The sequence below is a fragment of the Amblyomma mixtum genome, chromosome 2 (assembly GCF_055824585.1).
Source record: "Amblyomma mixtum isolate Tamu chromosome 2, ASM5582458v1, whole genome shotgun sequence".
NCBI classification, from domain to species: domain Eukaryota; kingdom Metazoa; phylum Arthropoda; class Arachnida; order Ixodida; family Ixodidae; genus Amblyomma; species Amblyomma mixtum.
Window position 1 is genome coordinate 309,544,659 of NC_143013.1, and position 17,845 is coordinate 309,562,503.

The following is a 17,845-nucleotide window of genomic DNA, read 5'->3' on the forward strand; positions in this document are numbered from 1 at the left end:
ATCAGCAGTGCCTGACCCTCACCAGTCGCTTTTACCCTTTGCACTTCATGCTAGGCTTTCCTTACTTCCACTTCCCATACGGACAGAGCTGATTCCTCCACATACCGCCTCAAAGACCGTCTTATTGAACCCTAGAAGGACTAAGAAAAGTGGTTCAACCTGCAGAAACTGCCGCATGCTTGTCAGAAAGCTGAAGCAATAAATGATAGGGTAATGGATAGCAGGAGATGTAGACTCTGTTCGCATGCTACGCACTGTTTATGTGAGTAAACAGGGTCACACTGGCACATGCATGTACGCAAGAAAAAAAAAGGCAAACTGACCTCGTGTATGATGTCCTATCATGATTCTGTACTCGAGAGTTTAGTGTAAAGAATAAATACATATATGTCTACAAGCTACAAGCAAACACAAGCCGGGTCGTAAAGAAGAAAACGCTGCTTTCAGAGCACAGAGCATGCCTGGAACGTGCAATGAACGCCTCACCAGGTTCCAGAACGGGTCGCTGGCCCTCAGCTGCTCCTCGTTGCGACGCGAGTAGTCGAGGTTTTTCTGGAGGAAGTCGTAGAGCTTGGCACAATACTTCTTCTGGTTGTCACAGTAGTGGGCAAACAAGTTTTCCCACTGGTGCTCCATGAGCTGCCGTGTTAAGTAGGCTTCCAGAGCTCCAGCGGCATACGCCTGGATGTCGTCTTTGAAGTTATCACTCGACTCCACCTCTAGGTAAGCCCAGCTGAGGACAAAGAATAAAAGCTAATCATCAACCGGTATACTTTGGCCGGATATCACGCAAGCTATAGACCAGAAATGCGATACTCTCGCACAGAGACCGGCTCGTGCCCATTCTCAAACCGAGCCATCAGGCGCGCCTTTTTGCCGGCTGCCAAAACGCTACGGAGTGAGTTTGCGCCGTGTACAACAAGCAGTATTTGTAACCTCTGTGAGTGCTTAAACACGTTCGCGCCATCCTCCTGCAAGTGGAAGAAACAATATGGGCACGACTGCATTGTCTACGGACGTAAAAAGCCACAAGAATAGAAACAGCTGTTTCGCTGAGCGCTGTGTGCGACGTGCAAGACGCGTGTCGAGAGCTCTGCCGCTGCGGTATATTGAGCCTGCATCGTTTTCCATCACCCTTTAAAAATACCGTCCTGCGTCAGAGATGGATTGTTGCAGTGCACAGAACGAATTGCGCGCCAAGCACCACTAAGTGCTGCGTTTGAAACGGTCGGCTTAACTGCGTGGCCATCCCAATAGGTTTAACATTCATGACCATGTTATGGTAACGTGGAGGTATGCCCGCAGCGTTCGGGACGGTGTGACTGTGAGCGGGTGGGTCACTGAAGGACGGCGGGAATAAACGTCTCTTTTGTGGATTTGGAGGCCTGTTCCCTTGCGGCTAACCGTTCTGCCGCTCTCCTCCCTGCGAAGGTTCAGTGCACCGCAGCAATGCCGCAGTGTGCGTGTGGTGGCGGCTGATCAGGTCCTTCGGCTAGGGTTTAGCTCGAACCCACGGTGGTTGATGGCCTGTGCTCACCGCAGTGACCACAACACCGACCGAGCGAAACCTTGTACTAATACTGTTACTCGGCTACAGAAGATAGACAAGTACAGCCCACAGCTACAGCGTTGGTTTGCGTTTACAAGCTAGCGGCATTGATCTCGTCGAGCATGAATTAGCGAAAGTTGTTCTAGGTTTGGCTTAGTTATAAAGCCCTCTGTGTAGCCCTGCAACTTAAGCCAAATTTCTAATTTTAGCAAATTAACATAATTCCACGACGCAATGCAGGGCTGTATGGCTAAAAAAAAGCTGTAAGAGGTTTAGCTGTAAACAGCGGACAACCTGGAAAGGTAGCTGACCCAATTTCAAACCGAGCAGGTTTGATGACCTGTGCAGCCAGCTGTACACTACCTATCTAGCCGTGTGGTCTGGGCTAGTCTGCATGAAGCAGCCAGCGATTAATCGCTTTCTTCCACCAGCGTCATCCAAAAAACTGGCCACTGTTCTACAACACAATGTTTTTTCTATGATCTCGTTATAAATTGGTTATTGCACTGTATTTGTCTTTCGCACAGTAATTTGAGGCTATAATATCCACGAGGGAAGGCCTGGTAGGCATTAATTAAGTTGTGCACTGGGTACATACACGTTGTAGTTCCGAGGCTTAATTGGTGCAGTTGCGTACTTATCCAAAATGTGTAATATTTATTCCGGCACTGACGACTTCATGGTCCGTCATGAACGGTTCTTTAATAACTCTTCCCAGGACTTTTTCGCACACGTGCAGTCACCAAAAGCTGTATTTTCTGCATAAAGCCGCCATTGTCCCTAATCTCTCGCATTCTTCATTTTAACGCCTATGACTGCGACTGCTGCAAAAATGGCTCACCCACTGTTCTGGATGTCGTCCTGGAAGCTCGCCCACGCCACGGCGCGCTGCGCACCGGCATCGAATTTTGGCGGCTGTCCATCGTGGATGACGAGGCGGTCAGTTCCTTCTTCTAGGACAGCCCAGGCTGATTTGCACGGTGCGCCCTGGATTGTAGTTTGGAGCAGGGCCAAAGAAAGCAGCACGAACGCTGCCCCGCAGTTCATGTTGGACCTCCTGGACCGCCTTGGAGCCTTCCGCGCTGAAAGCGAACGGATATCGCTTAAAGTAAGACTGGATACTACAGTGCTTCTTTCATAAAGCGGTCACAACTTCCAAAGCCGATCCTCAAAACTTGAGGCTCAGAGAGGAAAAATATTTGCTTTGATTTGCAAGTTGAACAGAGCGCGCTATGCATTTACTGTTCAGTGGCTGCACACAGTTTATTCTTTACGGGAGGCAACAGCAAAATTAAATATTAACAAACAGGCATTCGAATGATTAGTTTCATGTAGTGCTGTAGTGCTCTGCTGTAGTGCTGTAGTAATGCGTTTAGGTTATGCAGTGCTGTAGTTAATGTTTTCTTCTCCAATGCGAATTACTTCCATCTAGCATTTTTATTTCAGACGTTAGCCATGTTATTGGGTACTTATTTCTTCCACTTGATTCTTATGCTCTATAACATTTCTTTTCATTCATATTTGCTGTCTTTCATGTGCTGAGACGTGCATTTTGAGGTATTACTTCGTTACTTGACACGCCTCTGCAAACTGAGAGGCTCCTGCACTCAAAGTGGTGGGTCGTTGTGCAGAGGATCATCACGCAGCCAACGCCCGGACGCCGTAGCTCAGTGCTTTCTTTAGCTATTTTAACGCGACATCGTTAAGGAGCCCGTGTCGCAGAAAATCCACGTCGACGTGTCGGAAAATCTACGAAATATCCCCCCAAGAAGCGACCTAGGTGGCAGGTGAGCCACCTAAGTCACAAGATCCCCCCCCCCCCCCCCCCCCCCCCCCCCCCCCCCCCCCCCCCCCGTCGCAAAAAAAGAGAAAAGCTTCGTCATGAAATAAACTTTCAAAAATTCCGACAAATTTTCAACCATAAAAAGCTAAAAGTCCAAAACCTAGCCGTACCGTTATACGTTGATGATACCGATTTCCTGCAACAGAGTTAAGGTCGCCTTTGTTACCGCTCGCATGTGTTTCCTGAAAATGAAGGAATCGCTAGAAATAGTGCTCCCGAAGCTATCAGCAAAATATGTCAGCTCGTGATCCAGAGGAAAACTATGCACCTCCAGTGGAAACGAAGACACAGATCTGAGTGAGTGGCTTACCGCAGACGCCCGACGGAAGCCTCAGACTGGCCACGCGCGGGGCAGCAGCGCACCTCACTGGCGGCAGCTTCCTCGAGGATGGACCGGCAGTGACATCCTTCGCACGCATTTGAGAGATGTGCGTAATAGGGGCGCAACAGGAGAGCGCGTGCGGAGGGCACAAGTGTCGCTATTGTTTCACGCACTGTCACACGCAAAGATATGCACCTCGAACCACACCGCGCTCAGGTGTGGCCAGTGTTGTTATTGAAGCTTTTTCCGCAATAATATTCCGGAAGTATCGAAAGCAAGAAAGAAAGAGAGGAAGAAAGGAAAAAGAAAAAATAAAGGAAAAGAAAGAAGGAAAGAAAGCAAGAGAGAAGAAATGAAGAAAGGAAAGAAGAGAAAAAGGAAATGAAAGAAAAGAAAGAAAGAAGGAAACAAGGGAAGAAAGAAAGAAAGAAAGAAAGAAAGAAAGAAAGAAAGAAAGAAGGAAAGAAAGGAAGGAAGAAAAAAAGAAAAAGTAAGAAAGAAAGAAAAAGAAAGGAAGAAAGGAAGAAAGAAAGGAAGAGAGAAAGAAAGAAGGAAAGAAAGCACCGTTATAACGAGCTTGCACTGAGAAGATATTTTTGCTGTTTTTCTTGAGTAGGCACACTCTCGAAGACGCTATGCATGAATTATTTTCATTACAAACCACTGTAGAATGAGCCACTTGTTTTCAGTGTATAGGTTTGCACTGTTACTGTGTATTGCAAACTTCAGATGCCAAACACATAAAACGGCACGCTTCTTGTTTACAGCGCAAAATGACATTCACAGCCGCAGAGTTCGTTCTCATCAAACACGGGTACAACTGAAGAAATTAATAAATAGCACCAATCTTCACACCAAAGTGAAAAGAAGAATTTAATGCTTAAAAATGACGGAAGTCGTGGGTTCGAATACCACCGGCCGCATGTGTTTGTTGTTTCTTCTGCTTTCTATTAAATTATCTTTAAAAGAATTGTCCAATTAATGAACACCACTACTTAAAACAAAAATATCCCCTATGCTCCTTGGTTTCCTGTTACTGTTGATTTCGTCATCGATTCCCGCCTTATGGCATTCAACCATCTCAACAATCATCCAAGAGTGAGGTTGTTATTGAGTCTTCTCTTCTGGTACCCTATATATATATATTTAATAAGCCCTGGCGTCACCCGTGAGATCAAAGTTGCCGCAGCGGTTTCATATTTCGTGCAGAAAAATGTGAAAATAATTTCCAGTCACTACTCTCAACAATTGCATAACCTTAACTTACAAAAGTTACTGCACTTATATTAAAGTCGGGTTTCGAAAACGCATAATAGTCTTCATCAGCAACATCCACATAACACTGGCGAACATCCATGCTAAGTGCAGCTTCATGTTAATGAACTACAGAGTACCTATACAAAACTTTGTTCAACTGAATCCTTGCGGGCTGTGAAAGAAGTGAGCTAATTACAGGTAATCCCAAAATTGACGTCTCCAAAGCAATGGGGCCGCAGCAGAGAAATTGTTTGCGCGGCTGTTCGCCACACTGCTGTATTTGCTGCTTCCTTCACTCCCAAACAAGCATAGCTCAGCCAGCTAGGACGTTCAGTCTTGACTCGACAGCTGTTTGTAACGGAGCTCCCGTCTTCCGCTACCGCCAGGTGCGAAGTTCGCGCAGTTTTTTGGTTTTTGAACGAAAAACCCGTTAAATCTATCGTCATTCGTCTCTAGCTGACGGATATGTATGGGGAGTCGTGCACGGGTGTCAAAAAACATCCGCAAGTGGTGTATAGACTTTACAGCTGGTCGCATTGAAGTTCACGACGAAGAAAGAAACGGGACACCGTCGATTTCCTACGAGGCAGTCACGAAGGTTGAACAAAACATGCGTCGAAATCAGATGACCACTCTCGATGGCCTCTGCAGTTTGGCTGCTCGGGTTTCTTGGAGCACCATCCATAGGATTTTGACTGAGAAGTTGGAATATTGGAAGGTGCACTCAAGATCAATCCCGCAAATGCTTACAGGAGACCACGAACGTCAACGCGTTGACTCTTGCTGCGAATCTCTTTGGCGCTATGCGTACGAAAAGGACAACTTTTTGTGTTCGATTGTTACTGATGACGAAACATGGGCGCTCCATTTCACACTTGAGATTGAACACTAATCACGTGAGTGGCGGCATTCCTCTTTGAGCAAGCCACGAAAATTAAACCAAACACAGTCTCCGGGCAAACCGCCGCCGTAGATCAGTTGGTGAAGCACCGGACGCGGAATTAGGAAGTCACGTGTATTCGGATCCCACTTTAGATCACCACTGTTCATCAAAAATCGTCAAGGATAAAGGCGACGCCACTCGGCTCAAGATGTCTTAAGTAACACACTTCGCTTCGTGCACTTAACGTTCTATGGGTTGAGAGAGAGGGGGGGGGGGGGGGGGGTATGAGGAAAACATGCTGAACGGTGTCGCCCTAATCGGTCAGAATTCCAATTGTTTTGTCAAATTAAAAAGTATGCAGAGCTCATAACCCCGAGCCGAATGCTCACAACGGCCTAACTTAAAGGATTCTCAGAATTGTGTCAGGCCGCCTGCAAAAATTGCTATTATATCATGTAACAATGGTGTCCTTATGCAACGTAAGTCACGCTCAGTTAGTGAGAATGATAATATCACACCATTCCTAAGCATCGCTACATACATTGCTTTAAAAAGGCTCTGGCAGTAAACGATAGTTTTATTCGATAGTTTTGTTCCTCTATACTGTCAACTCTACAAGCACGGACTGTGTTCGCACGTGCAGCCGGCCCATGTTAAGTTTCTTGCAGGCTTGATGGCGATAGAGGTAGCGCTTAAAGTGCTATAGTTAAAACGTTCAGTCAACTGTGTACGCGCGCGGTACACGTGATCAACGCTTGGCGGTAGATGCATGCGGCAGCAGTGTACTGTAAAGCATTGGCAGAACTGCCGATGGCCATGACTATAACTTCCCATCATGCTCATGTGTTGTACTAGCGCCCCATACATGTTAGGCTTTGCACTTCCGGTCGGTCTGCACTCTGTGCTCGCCATAGTAACTCCAACTTTTTCTTGTCTGGGGCCCGAGAAGAGGTCCACTCCAGCGCACTGACATCTTACAGTTCTCACTGTGGTCAGAACACTTTTCTTCAGAACGGTTGGAATTCATATTCTGGCTGCTCAAAACATCCTTCACAAAATGAGCGCCTGCAATTGTTACGCAAGCTAAAGAACATCAAAGCACATCCAAGCGCCCAAAACATCTTAGAATTAGGTTTCGAAATGAAGCAAGTGCGTAACCACCGCGACGTTTCAGAAGGATCCCTTGAAGTTTTTTCCACTTTTTTTTTGTTCAGAGGGCATCGTTTTCTTTTGACTACATGTACAATTGTGCATGAGCTTGAACGGGCACAACGCTGTATATTCATTTCTGAAATATCGCAACAAACGATTACTTATAATAAGGGAGTAATTATTCATTGACATCTACCCAATCGTAGCCATACGACCAGAAAGGAAAGCTATACAGCTTTCTCAGAAACTTCGCTGTTAAAGAGAAGTTCGTCCTGGTCCGCGGTTCTAACCCGAGACCACCGCTTCACCGGAGCAATCGCTCTACCGGGACGGCTGGCATGTGGTAGGGCGAGAGCGAATTGATCGATAACTTGAAATAGAAACAGTGTTGGTCAAACGTTTAGGAGAATCCCCTAAGGTTGAGTAGATTTCTAACAAAGGAGTAATTACTCACTGGCATCCTCCCAATCGCAGCCGTTTGTCTAAAAATAAAAGCTGCAAAGCTTCCACAGAAACTTCGTATTTTTTTTATTAATTGCGAAGTTTCTGAGAAAGCTGTAGAGCTTTCCTTTGTAACCGTATGGCTGAGATTGGGTAGATGCCAATGAGCAATTACTCTCTAATTACAAATCTACTTCACCTTGGGGGATTCCCCCAAATATTTTACCGAACGACTCCTCCCCTTTCGTAATGTTCTGTAAAGCTAAGCGAAGTAGTTCTGATGGAGCTAATATTAATGTAAATGCCCCTTTCCATGCCCCCCCCCCCCCCCCCCCCCCCCAGCCCGTCGTTCCCATAAGATTTGATGACGGCACATATATCAAGCAATGTTTTTATTTGTAGGTTTTTATGAGAGGATTTCTCAGGAAGTGGCTGAACGCGAAGTCACTGTCAGTGCATAAAACTGATTTGAGGCAGCAAATCGTTCATTCCGATCCGACACACAGCACCACGGCATGGTTCAAACCTAAAATGCCATGCCTAGAAATTTTACATCTCGGAAAACGCCAATACGTAGAGGTTTCCAATTCTTGCTCACGCCGATGATCCGAAAGATTCTTAGCAATTTCTACATAATTACATGATACACAGGACTACTGCGCACATTTTCTAACGCACCCGGTCAGCAAAGAAGTAAAATGCGCCGCTGTGAACAAACGATCACATTGCAGGTTCATCTTACGCTGGTAAAACATAACCGCTTTCTTTCATTGCGAACGCAAAGTAAGATGCACTCACGAAGCTTGCCGCAGTACTCGCCTATCGGCACAATCGCAACGTTACAATTGGTGCACGCAATGTAAGCTACACAGTAAGCCAGATTTATTGCTCAAGGAGCGGCGGCAATTTCGTTTACACAACGGCCTTGTCTCGTGCATCAAACAGTGCTACACTGGGGCAATTTCACGCTGTTCAAGCTTGTGCGCTCGACTAATGCACGGCCGGCGCTATGTAGATCATTCGGCGTGTAGATTACTCGAATATACACGTTCATATCCCAATGGGACGCAAGCAGACTACCAGCTGACAACGTTCCAATGGATACGCGCCTTCAGTAGGCGCCACAAACTGTGTGAAACGTTCCAAACACGACGCTTGAGTAGATGTTTTGCAAACCGAATAGCGGGATAGTATTTTTTTAAGAGACGCGGACGCACATTCATGTGACAAAGCAGTTGTAAGATGGCCGAACTCATTCGTTGCCCACTGGAATATATGTACTTAATGCGTAGTTTTCCCTCTAGAGTCAGCTAATTAACACTACGCTGCCTGTAGAGGCGGTAAAGGGAATCACGTGATGAGCTACCGCAGTATGCCATACAGCCGGTAGGAGGCGCGCGTGTCCCACTTCGAGTAACTTAGAGTTCGTTGAAGGGGCGCCCCTGGGGCGGCTGACTCACGAGAGCATTTGCATGCGTGCGCACAAGGACGGCGCGCGTTCAGGCCGCAACAGACACGCTTCGCGGTCTTCAAACCTCACCGACTCACTCGATCGCTTGGGTGCACTCTCGGCAAGTGAATAAACGGACTTCGTCACGCTCACTGCGACAGCTTGGGCAGTGATCTCGATGCCTGTAGCTCCCACGGGTAATACCTATGCTCTAAGCTGAGGGGAACTTTGAGGAAAGTACCCATCCTAGTCATCTAGTGCCATAGTGGCTTATGGCGGAGGGCTACGACTTCTGGCAGCGCAAGCGCTGCAAAACAACGTGAAGTGGTGAACGTGGGGTACGATCGGCGGCGGCCATCAGTCTCTCATGCTCATTTTTCGCGATACATCTCTGTCATGCGGTGAAGCAAGCCGAACTAAAGCTTAGCGACGAATCCCTGGCATGTTTCGCTCGCTTCGACACCGAAGGCGCTGTGGAAACCAAATGTGCCTTAATTTTAATGAGCCATTATTCTGTTTAAAGTTCACTGGTAACAGGATTAGATATCTTTAGGGAGTGGCTAGTTCTAAACGACTGTCCACTGCGGCTCTAACGCGAAGTCAGTCGGACCTAGCAAGTGTGGTGGGATGCCAGCACGCCGACGGGCGGCGCGTCCACAGCGTGCGTCCATTATGTATTCTAGCTGCTACGTTTCAGATAACCTTGTCTATAGCCATTGAATATATATAAAATTATATATCGATATATCGAACTATTTCACGGTCCCTTTCGAAGGGTACGACTGTATATAAAAACCCCGTCACGTAAGCTTCCAACAAATGTCTCAGAACACTTCATTCCTACCTTTCCTGGTCAACGTCAGTCGGCAAAATTACTGACAAATATCAACATCGAGAGTAGATGTAAGCCCGACATGCATTGCAGGAAAGGCATAGCGCATTCAAAGACGGCTCATACAAGCGAGACAGTTGTTACGCATATCCTTTACTCGAAATCCATTTTTCTCTTGGCAGCATTCGCAAATTATCGCGGCGCACAACTAACGAATGAGGGATAATAAAGGCAATGATACCCAAAGCAAAACGCGAGTAGCAACAATTTATACCCGTACTGCGAGATGGTGAGGCAACGACCGAGTACTCAAAGACCGCCAAGAGGAGTTGATCTGTGGGCAACCGGCCGGCGAGTCCCACTCGGGGCAAAAAGTATAGTGAGACTTCTGCTCCCTCCCATTCGGACTGTAAAGTTAGTAGTGTTTCGGACAAGTTCTTATTCACGTTCTTCTTCTTCTTCTTCTTCTTCTTCTTCTTCTTCTTCTTCTTCTTCTTCTTCTTCTTCTTCTTCTTCTTCTTCTTCTTCTTCTTCTTCTTCTTCTTCTTCTTCTTCTTCGTCTTCTCCTTCTTCTCCACAGTAAACACGTCCATCTCCAGGTTCGGCTTCGTTATCTTCAGGTTCGGATGATGTTCGCCTGAATTTGCCGCGAATAAGAGCGAAATGCATTTCGTGCTTAAAAGTCATTGCCTCCCCATTATGCTAGAAAATGTGCACCCATTCAAAGGCCAATAAAATTTGTAGAGCAAGGCTCACCGGCTTAGCGCATAAATAAGCTAAAGCTGTTGTAGCTTCCTCCCTTTCGCACTTGTCCTCTGCCTACTCTGCCCTAAACGTGGAGAGAGAGATTTCGAGGCTTCCCTCCTTCTGCTTTGCCACCTACCACGGTTGGCAGGTGGGAATTGAATTAAATGAAATTTCATTAAGTAAAATAAATTAATTTACTAATTGAGGTCTTAAATCTGGCACTGTAGATTGCATGGTAGAATGCAGTGCTATATACCTAAACCACGTGCTGTATCGATGTCCGTGGCTGTTCTGACGTCCATGTACTATATCGACGTCCATGGCTAATTTGACATGTAATTGTATTTTTTTGCGTTTAATCAATCAGCTAATTACACATCAGCCAAATTTTTCCCACGGCAACATTTTATCATTCACTATCTGTCACAATCACACTTTCACACATTTATCTCCAGAGAACGACGTAATCGTGCGGACAAAGCTGCGGCCACTTTTTGCTCACGCGACAGAGACATATAATGCTCTCGCATTAAAAAAAATTCTTAGCTCTGTCAAACTGTGTGAAACTGGTATGTCGCGATTTCGAAGCAGTGGGTATTTGGTCATTTTGTGCCGCTAGTCCGAATTGTGTATAAAGTCAACTCGAAGGCCTCGAAACAGAGTTGAATGTCCAGGGACAGTAATAAATCTTTATTAAAGAGATGCCTTCATAATTTCCCTCGAACGTTGTCAAAATATTACATACGAGGAGCTGTTCAGGAGCTGTTCCCCCATTCGATCACACTTTTGGTTGACACTGATTTGTGCTGCCAAAGTTTTCTTATCGGAAAGAGTTGGCTATTGAGAACTTAACTGAGATGTGACTCTGTATCCAAGCTCTGTTATTAATTAGCATACATGGCCTGCAAAGGGCATGTCCTGAATTTGCGCCACTGGTTGTTAAGAGGGAAAATTTCACCGCAGGCATAATGTGGAGCCTGGTCAGGTGCACAGTAAAAGCCAAAATCAGCAGTTTATAAGCAGGAATTAGTCTATGTCGAAAAATTGATTGCTAGTAGTGAAAAAAAAAAGGAAGCTGTGTTTCGTGAGATAATATGCTTCCGTGAAAACTGGTGCACCTGATGCATGTCTGACCACCTCAAACAAACTCATACGCTTTTGAATCCTGCAGTATTCCAGACATTTTACCGGAACGTAGCCGAATACAAAGGAAGCAACAGCAGATATGAAGGAACAGCAGACATTCGCAAGAGTTGTTGTCGGGCTAGTTGGTTATCATTTTGTAAAGCCATAAGGAATTGCGCTACAAACGCGGCACAAAGCAAGACGCCCACAGAGGACTACGCAATTCCTTGCGGCTTGACATCACCAGACAGGAGGATGCGAATGACCTGGGCATTTTTTTTAATTCCTTGGTAGTTCTGTAGTCTATGAAAACTTTTGAAATGTGCTATAAAATGGTACTGGATGATATAAAGTACTCGATGGTTTTTCCTATAATGTGATAAGCACCAAACCCAGCGAATAAATAAAGGTTCTTTATCATGGACAGGAAAAAAGGTAAAGTTAATGTCGATGCCCTTTTATGGATTTAAAATCAAGTGTGCCCTGCAAGCGCAACGTAATAATGTTCAGGTTATTTGTCAGTGCCACTGAAATAGTTACTGAACAATGTGGCGCATTTACTTTGAGAGAGAGAAGCTCCGATGTAATCTTGAAGTACGAAATTGGTGTGGAGGTTGGGAGACACAGTTTTAGAAAGTTTCCAGTTGGATTTATGAGTTTCTGAGTGGACATACGCAAAACCGACCTTCCATTCATTTGCACATAGCGCTAAAAGGACAGGGACACAGGGAGACACACAGGACGGGCGCTAAACCGACCATCCATTCATCTCTCCCCTTTGTTTCTCTCCCTTCGTTTTCGTTCCACGTGTAGGGTAGCATACTGGGCGTCGCCTAGTTAACCTCTCTGTCTTTCCATTCTTCTGTTTCTCCCTCTGTCTTATGCGGTTCAGTGTGTCGAGTAAGTGGAACTGGAACTCGTCGAAGCGATCGAATGTTGTAAAATTTAATAGGCGATCATAGTGCTTCGTATGCACCCTCGCTTTCATGCGTTCAGACAACTGCTGCACCGTGCACTCGACGACCTTGACACCCGGCCGACGAGAGAGAACGGAGTCCTTCGACTGTGGCCCCGGCGACAGTCAGCCCTGACGGCCTGCTATGCACTGCTGCTTCGGGTCCTGAGGGCATTGCGCTTGCGTGACAGGTTGTAACAGTGCCGCCGACGTCTCGCGTGCGCCATTATCACCTTCTACCCAGCCTATTTTCCTTACCCCCCTCCCCCTCTTTTCTTTTATCGAGCGCAGGATAGCCGACCGGAATCCTCTTCTTCCTTGCCTTTCATTTTATGTTTCCTTCTTTCTCTCTCTGTCTCTCGCCTTTTTACAAGCGCATGTACAAACATGCAATACCGCCCAGTTTTTGCAAAGGAACCGCAGCAAACATCTTGCTTACCGGCTTTCACAACCTTCATACAATGTTTGCGCGGAGGCCCATCTCTGATGCATGTGCCAGTGACATGTGTCGGTGAGCGAGCAAGACGTGTGCTTCGCGTCGAGTCTACCTGACACAAGGGCCAGCCATTGTGTGCGGGGACATATTTACTGTTCGGACCATTCCATGCAATTCATTGTAAGATGAGGTCACATCATCACGCTCCCTTCGCACTCAACCTCTCCCTTTCTTTCGCTTCCTTTTTCCTCCAAGAGCAGTAGCAGGCCAGGGTACTTTAACGCCGGCTGACCCCCCCATATTCTCACTCAATCAACTTTACTTTCTCTTTCTCTCCATACAAGGGCCTGAAAGCAGGACAGTTTTATACAACAGCTCATGACAACCGAGTGCTACATATAAATAAAGGTAGCTGTTGGGCTTGTTATTCGATATTTGCTTTAAAGGAATGCATGTAACGTGCAACAGAGGCGAGAGGCCACAGAGGGAGAGGACAGGAAGAACGGCACACTGCCCTTTTGTTCTCCTGCATAGTACTTCTCAGTCTTTGTTCCTTGGACGGCCACAAAATGGAGCGTCTGCTTGAAAAACAGAGTGGCCGCACCTTATTTGGCAAGACTTAGGCCATGAAAATTTACTGCTGCGGACACCGGCTGCTCCGGGTGCTATGACTGGACAACGTTCTGCCTAAGCTGTATAAGCTGCACGGGCAAAGCTGCCCGTGGTCCGCCAGCGTACAGCCAGCGCGAAGGCCGGCAATTCCCCCTGTGCTCCGACACTCGGTGAAGGTTACAGCGACGCCTTTTGGTGCTGGCTAAATTGTATTCATCACTCCTCTTGAAAGCCCAACGTGCTTGCCAACGTTTCGACAACAGGTCTTGTCTTCGTCACGGCAAAGCTTTAATCATCGGCGGGGTTTAAATGGGGCTCTAACTCCAAGGTGGAAGCCACGATGTGAGGGAAGAGGGCGTGGTGTTGATAGGGTCGTATGATAGGGAGCGTGAAGTGAAATTTCTTGTCCAAAGAGGATTAACCTTCTAAAGGCTTCTAAAAAGGAATAAACCTGTTGACTCCAAAATTGTGGCAAAGAAATGTGTCAGATTAGGTGGCGCATTTCTTTATTGCAATTTTGCAAGTCAACCGATATCTGACGCATTTCTTTATCGCAATTTTGTAAGTAAACCGGTTAATCCTGTCTAGTAATCACCCTGCCTAGGCAAGAGTTTCAAGTTCACGCTGCCCATCCTAATCCCCTTCCACATCGCATCCTCCTCTCCCACACCAGTGCTTCCACCTCGGAGTGAAGGTCCTATTTAAACACTGCGAATGAAGAACGCTTTGCCCAGACGAAGAGAAGTTCTCTTGTTGAAACGTTGGCAAGCAACCTGAGGCTCCCCCCCCCCCTCCCCTTTGTTCACTGTGTTGTCAAGAAACCCATGTATACATACATACCTGCCCTCTCTATCATATTATCTGCATGGATAGTTTCGCAGACCACATGACAGCAAAGCGTGCGCATTTAAAATGCTTAACGAGCATTTACCAATGAACATATTGAGAAACATTGCCAGGTGTCAAATAGCGTCGAAAGGATGTAATGAGAAATGTCGAGATAGAAACAACGTCGGTCAACATAGGCAAAAGAGTGGACCCTGTGGATAATATAGCGATTATATTCCCATTCTCCACTCTGCTTATTCAGACAATTTTTCTTCATTAGCTCGAGCTACGCCGCATTCGTCAGGATATGCCAACTGGCATGGCAGGCATTAATAACGGAAAAGAACGCCTTAATTTAGCTGCGGCAATCACTTTATGATGGAGAGAGGTGTGCCGGAGTGGAATTTGTTGATCGGAGCAAAAGCGACATCAAGATGTGGAGATAGACATTTTCTATAGAGCGCGCCAACTGTGTCAGTGGAATGACGTATGTCCGGGCCAAAGAGTGAAAGAAAGAGAGGAAATCGGCCTGAGGTTGCGCGCCACTCACTGCGCATGCGCCGCAAGCGCAGCCTCGGTGTGCGACCGAGAAAAAAAGATGTAAAAGGATAAAGCGTGGAAAGACGGTACCCCTCGACCTCGTCGTATTCTTTCCTGAATGCCTATTCCGGCGAAGTGCAATTAAGACGGTGCCATTTTCGGATCAGCCCCTCCACGCGTAGCTGGCAGTGGTCGGCGTGCACGTAGCATGAGACGTCGTCGGAGGGAGTTGAAAATGGCCGCCGGTTGACCGATTCAGGGCCACCGTGCAGCGTGCGCGTCGCGTGCGCGCCCATGCAGTTTACCTTGGGTTTCCCGCCGGAGGAAAGTGCGCGCACTGTGCAGCAGAGAGGCGGAACAAGCGACTTTTTTCCTCCGCAGCGCCACTTTCCGGCGGAAGTGGCTTGGATGCAAACGTGCGTGCACAGGGTGCGTCCAAGTGTGGACAGCTAACTGCCACGTGTGGTGCAAAGTACGGCCGAGTGGTGGGCTACACGATGAACGAGGGAAAGTACGTGTTCATGCGCGCTGGTAGTGGCAGTAATGGTGGTCGTAGAAACAGTAGCAGAGCAGCAAGAGTAGTAGAAATAGTAGCAAGTAGTAGTATCAATAGTAGTAGTAGCAGTAATAGTAATAGTAATAGTATCAGTAGTAGTAGAAGTAATAATAGTAGTAGTATCAGTAGTAGTAGTAGTAGTAGCAGTAGTAGTAACAGTAGTAGTAGTAGTAGTAGTAGTAGTAGTATTAGTAGTAGTAGTCGCCGCCGCGGTGGCTCAGTGGTTATGGTGCTCGGCTGCTGACCCGAAAGGTGCGGGTTCGATCCCGGCCGCGGCGGCTAGAATTTCTTTGGAGGAGAAATTCTAGAGGCCCGTGTACTGTGCAATGTCAGTGCACGTTAAAGAACCCCAGGTGGTCGAAATTTCCGGAGCCCTTCACTCCAGCGTCTCTCATAGCCTCAGTCGCTTTGGGACGTTAAACCCCAAGTAAAGATCAGGTTCTTCTACTCTCCTTAAACCAGAGGTGCCCCGCCAGAGACGGGTTGGTTTCAACTCGAAGACTGAAGCTCTTCGCACCAGGGGTGCCCGTCAGAGACGGTCTTGTGTTCAGTTGAGACGCAGGGATAAGGCGAACACTTCAAATTTTATGTACAGTATTTACAATAGATACAAGTTAAGGCACTAGAGACAAATTAAAACAGCAAAGGACAAACAACAAAAAGGGTGGATCTGGCTAATACTAGGGGAGGCCCCTACTCGGCGTGGCCGAAGATGCGTAGCATCTCACCTTAGCGCAGAACCCCGCTTCCGGCTCCGGGGCCCAGTTTTAAAGACTTAAAGGCCCGGCCCACATTTGGTAGCTTCCAATCATATTACAATGTTCACATGATTGGTTTATCAAGAGCCTGGCCAACCCTCCAGCTTCTGTAGGGCAAAACGCCCTTTCCCAATCACAAACGCACTGTCGTGCCAGTACGTGCAGAGAACATTCCCTCCACCACAAAATAAAAATAAAACAAACACAAATACACATCCGTGCCAGCACGTGTGCGAATCGGTACCGCGGGTGGGGGGACACCCGTATACCTGCCGGCGCGTTCGCGAGTGGCCGCGTTCCAAGAAAGGAGACGCTTCGCTTTGAGCACCCCCAGCCGCGTTCCGATGACCCCCGCGAACGCTACCGAACCCTTACACGCCCTTCGCAAGATTGTACAAAGGGCCCAAATGGCACTTTTAGAATTACAACAAAAGGGATCGGTGTCTGACACGAAACCACCCTTCGGGTGACGTAACATAAACAAAACGTACACATTCAAATGCGCGTTTCACACCTTTAAATCCAGCGCATTGACCGAAGTCCAAGCTGTCGCGCTGCGACCAGTTGCACCAACAAAACCAAAAACAAAAAAATGCACACGGGCACCAACACAACATTAAGAAAATGCACACTTAAATACACACAGTGGCATGCCTGCCGTGCGCCGTAACACAGCGTCCAAGTTGGTGCGTTGCACCCAGTTCACCAGCATGCACACCCGCGTCCTGCTCGACACACACACCGACACTCGCAACTAGAGCGTTCAGTAGCACTCGCACGACGTCCGTAAGTGGCCACATGAGCCTCCTTAGTCGCACCGAGCGTCCTTGTGTGCGTTCGAGCCACTACGCGTCGCAACAAAACGCCTAACTGCCACTCGGCTCATTAGGCTGGTGCCACAGCGGGGCAAGAATTCAAAAATGCTGCCCTCCAGGATCGAAAACAACGTCCTGATCCTCGATAAGTTCAAATCTTTGACCATGCGACGCCCCCAAGGGAACGCTCTCTCCGGCGCACCAGTACGAACAGCGTACTGCGTAAGGAACATTAGCCTTGTCCAGTCTAACAGTGCGGCCGGCTTTGCTACATCTAATTTGACATACCGCAGCCCGGAGCGTACGGTTCCTCGAACCGACTTTCAATTTGAAAGCCACGCCCCTGCCTCCTGTTGCTTCGCCTCGCTTGGAGCCATTTGCCCTGTTCCTGCTCAGGTAAACACTGGAATTGCCGCAACCTCCTTGATCAGCGCTTGCCGACTTCGTGGCATCTTCTAACTCTGAGGCTGCATGAGACCCCTCGCAGTGAATTGACCCTAATTTGCCTTGTGGCAAGCCGCCACTCATTTCCGGGTCCTCAAATGACCTGGCCGGACACACATCGGGTGCGTTCGAAGATTGCGCGGCGCTCTGCCCGGTCGGTCCAGCAGGCCCACATCCGCTCTCTGCCTCGGATGAAAGGCTCTTGCCACCAGCAACGCTACGGGGCTCTTCATGCCCTATGGCCGACACAGTGTGTGTTTGCGGCAACGTTAGATTTCCACCTGTCACTAGCTCCGTGTC

The 17,845-nt window shown here is 47.5% G+C and overlaps 1 protein-coding gene across 2 annotated transcripts in view; it reads right to left on the reverse strand.

Moving 5' to 3' along the window:
• The window catches only part of LOC149364924 (putative phospholipase B-like 2), a 74,702-nt gene that overhangs the window by 15,408 nt on the left and 41,449 nt on the right, over window positions 1-17,845 (reverse strand). For both annotated transcript variants that reach the window (XM_089574906.1, XM_089574905.1), the window contains exons 2-3: window positions 2,391-2,631; window positions 487-733 (exon numbers count right to left, since the gene is read on the reverse strand). In XM_089574906.1, coding sequence (XP_089431032.1) covers window positions 487-733; window positions 2,391-2,596 — 453 coding nt within the window. In that variant the 5' untranslated portion in view covers window positions 2,597-2,631. The remainder of the gene's footprint in view (window positions 1-486; window positions 734-2,390; window positions 2,632-17,845) is intronic.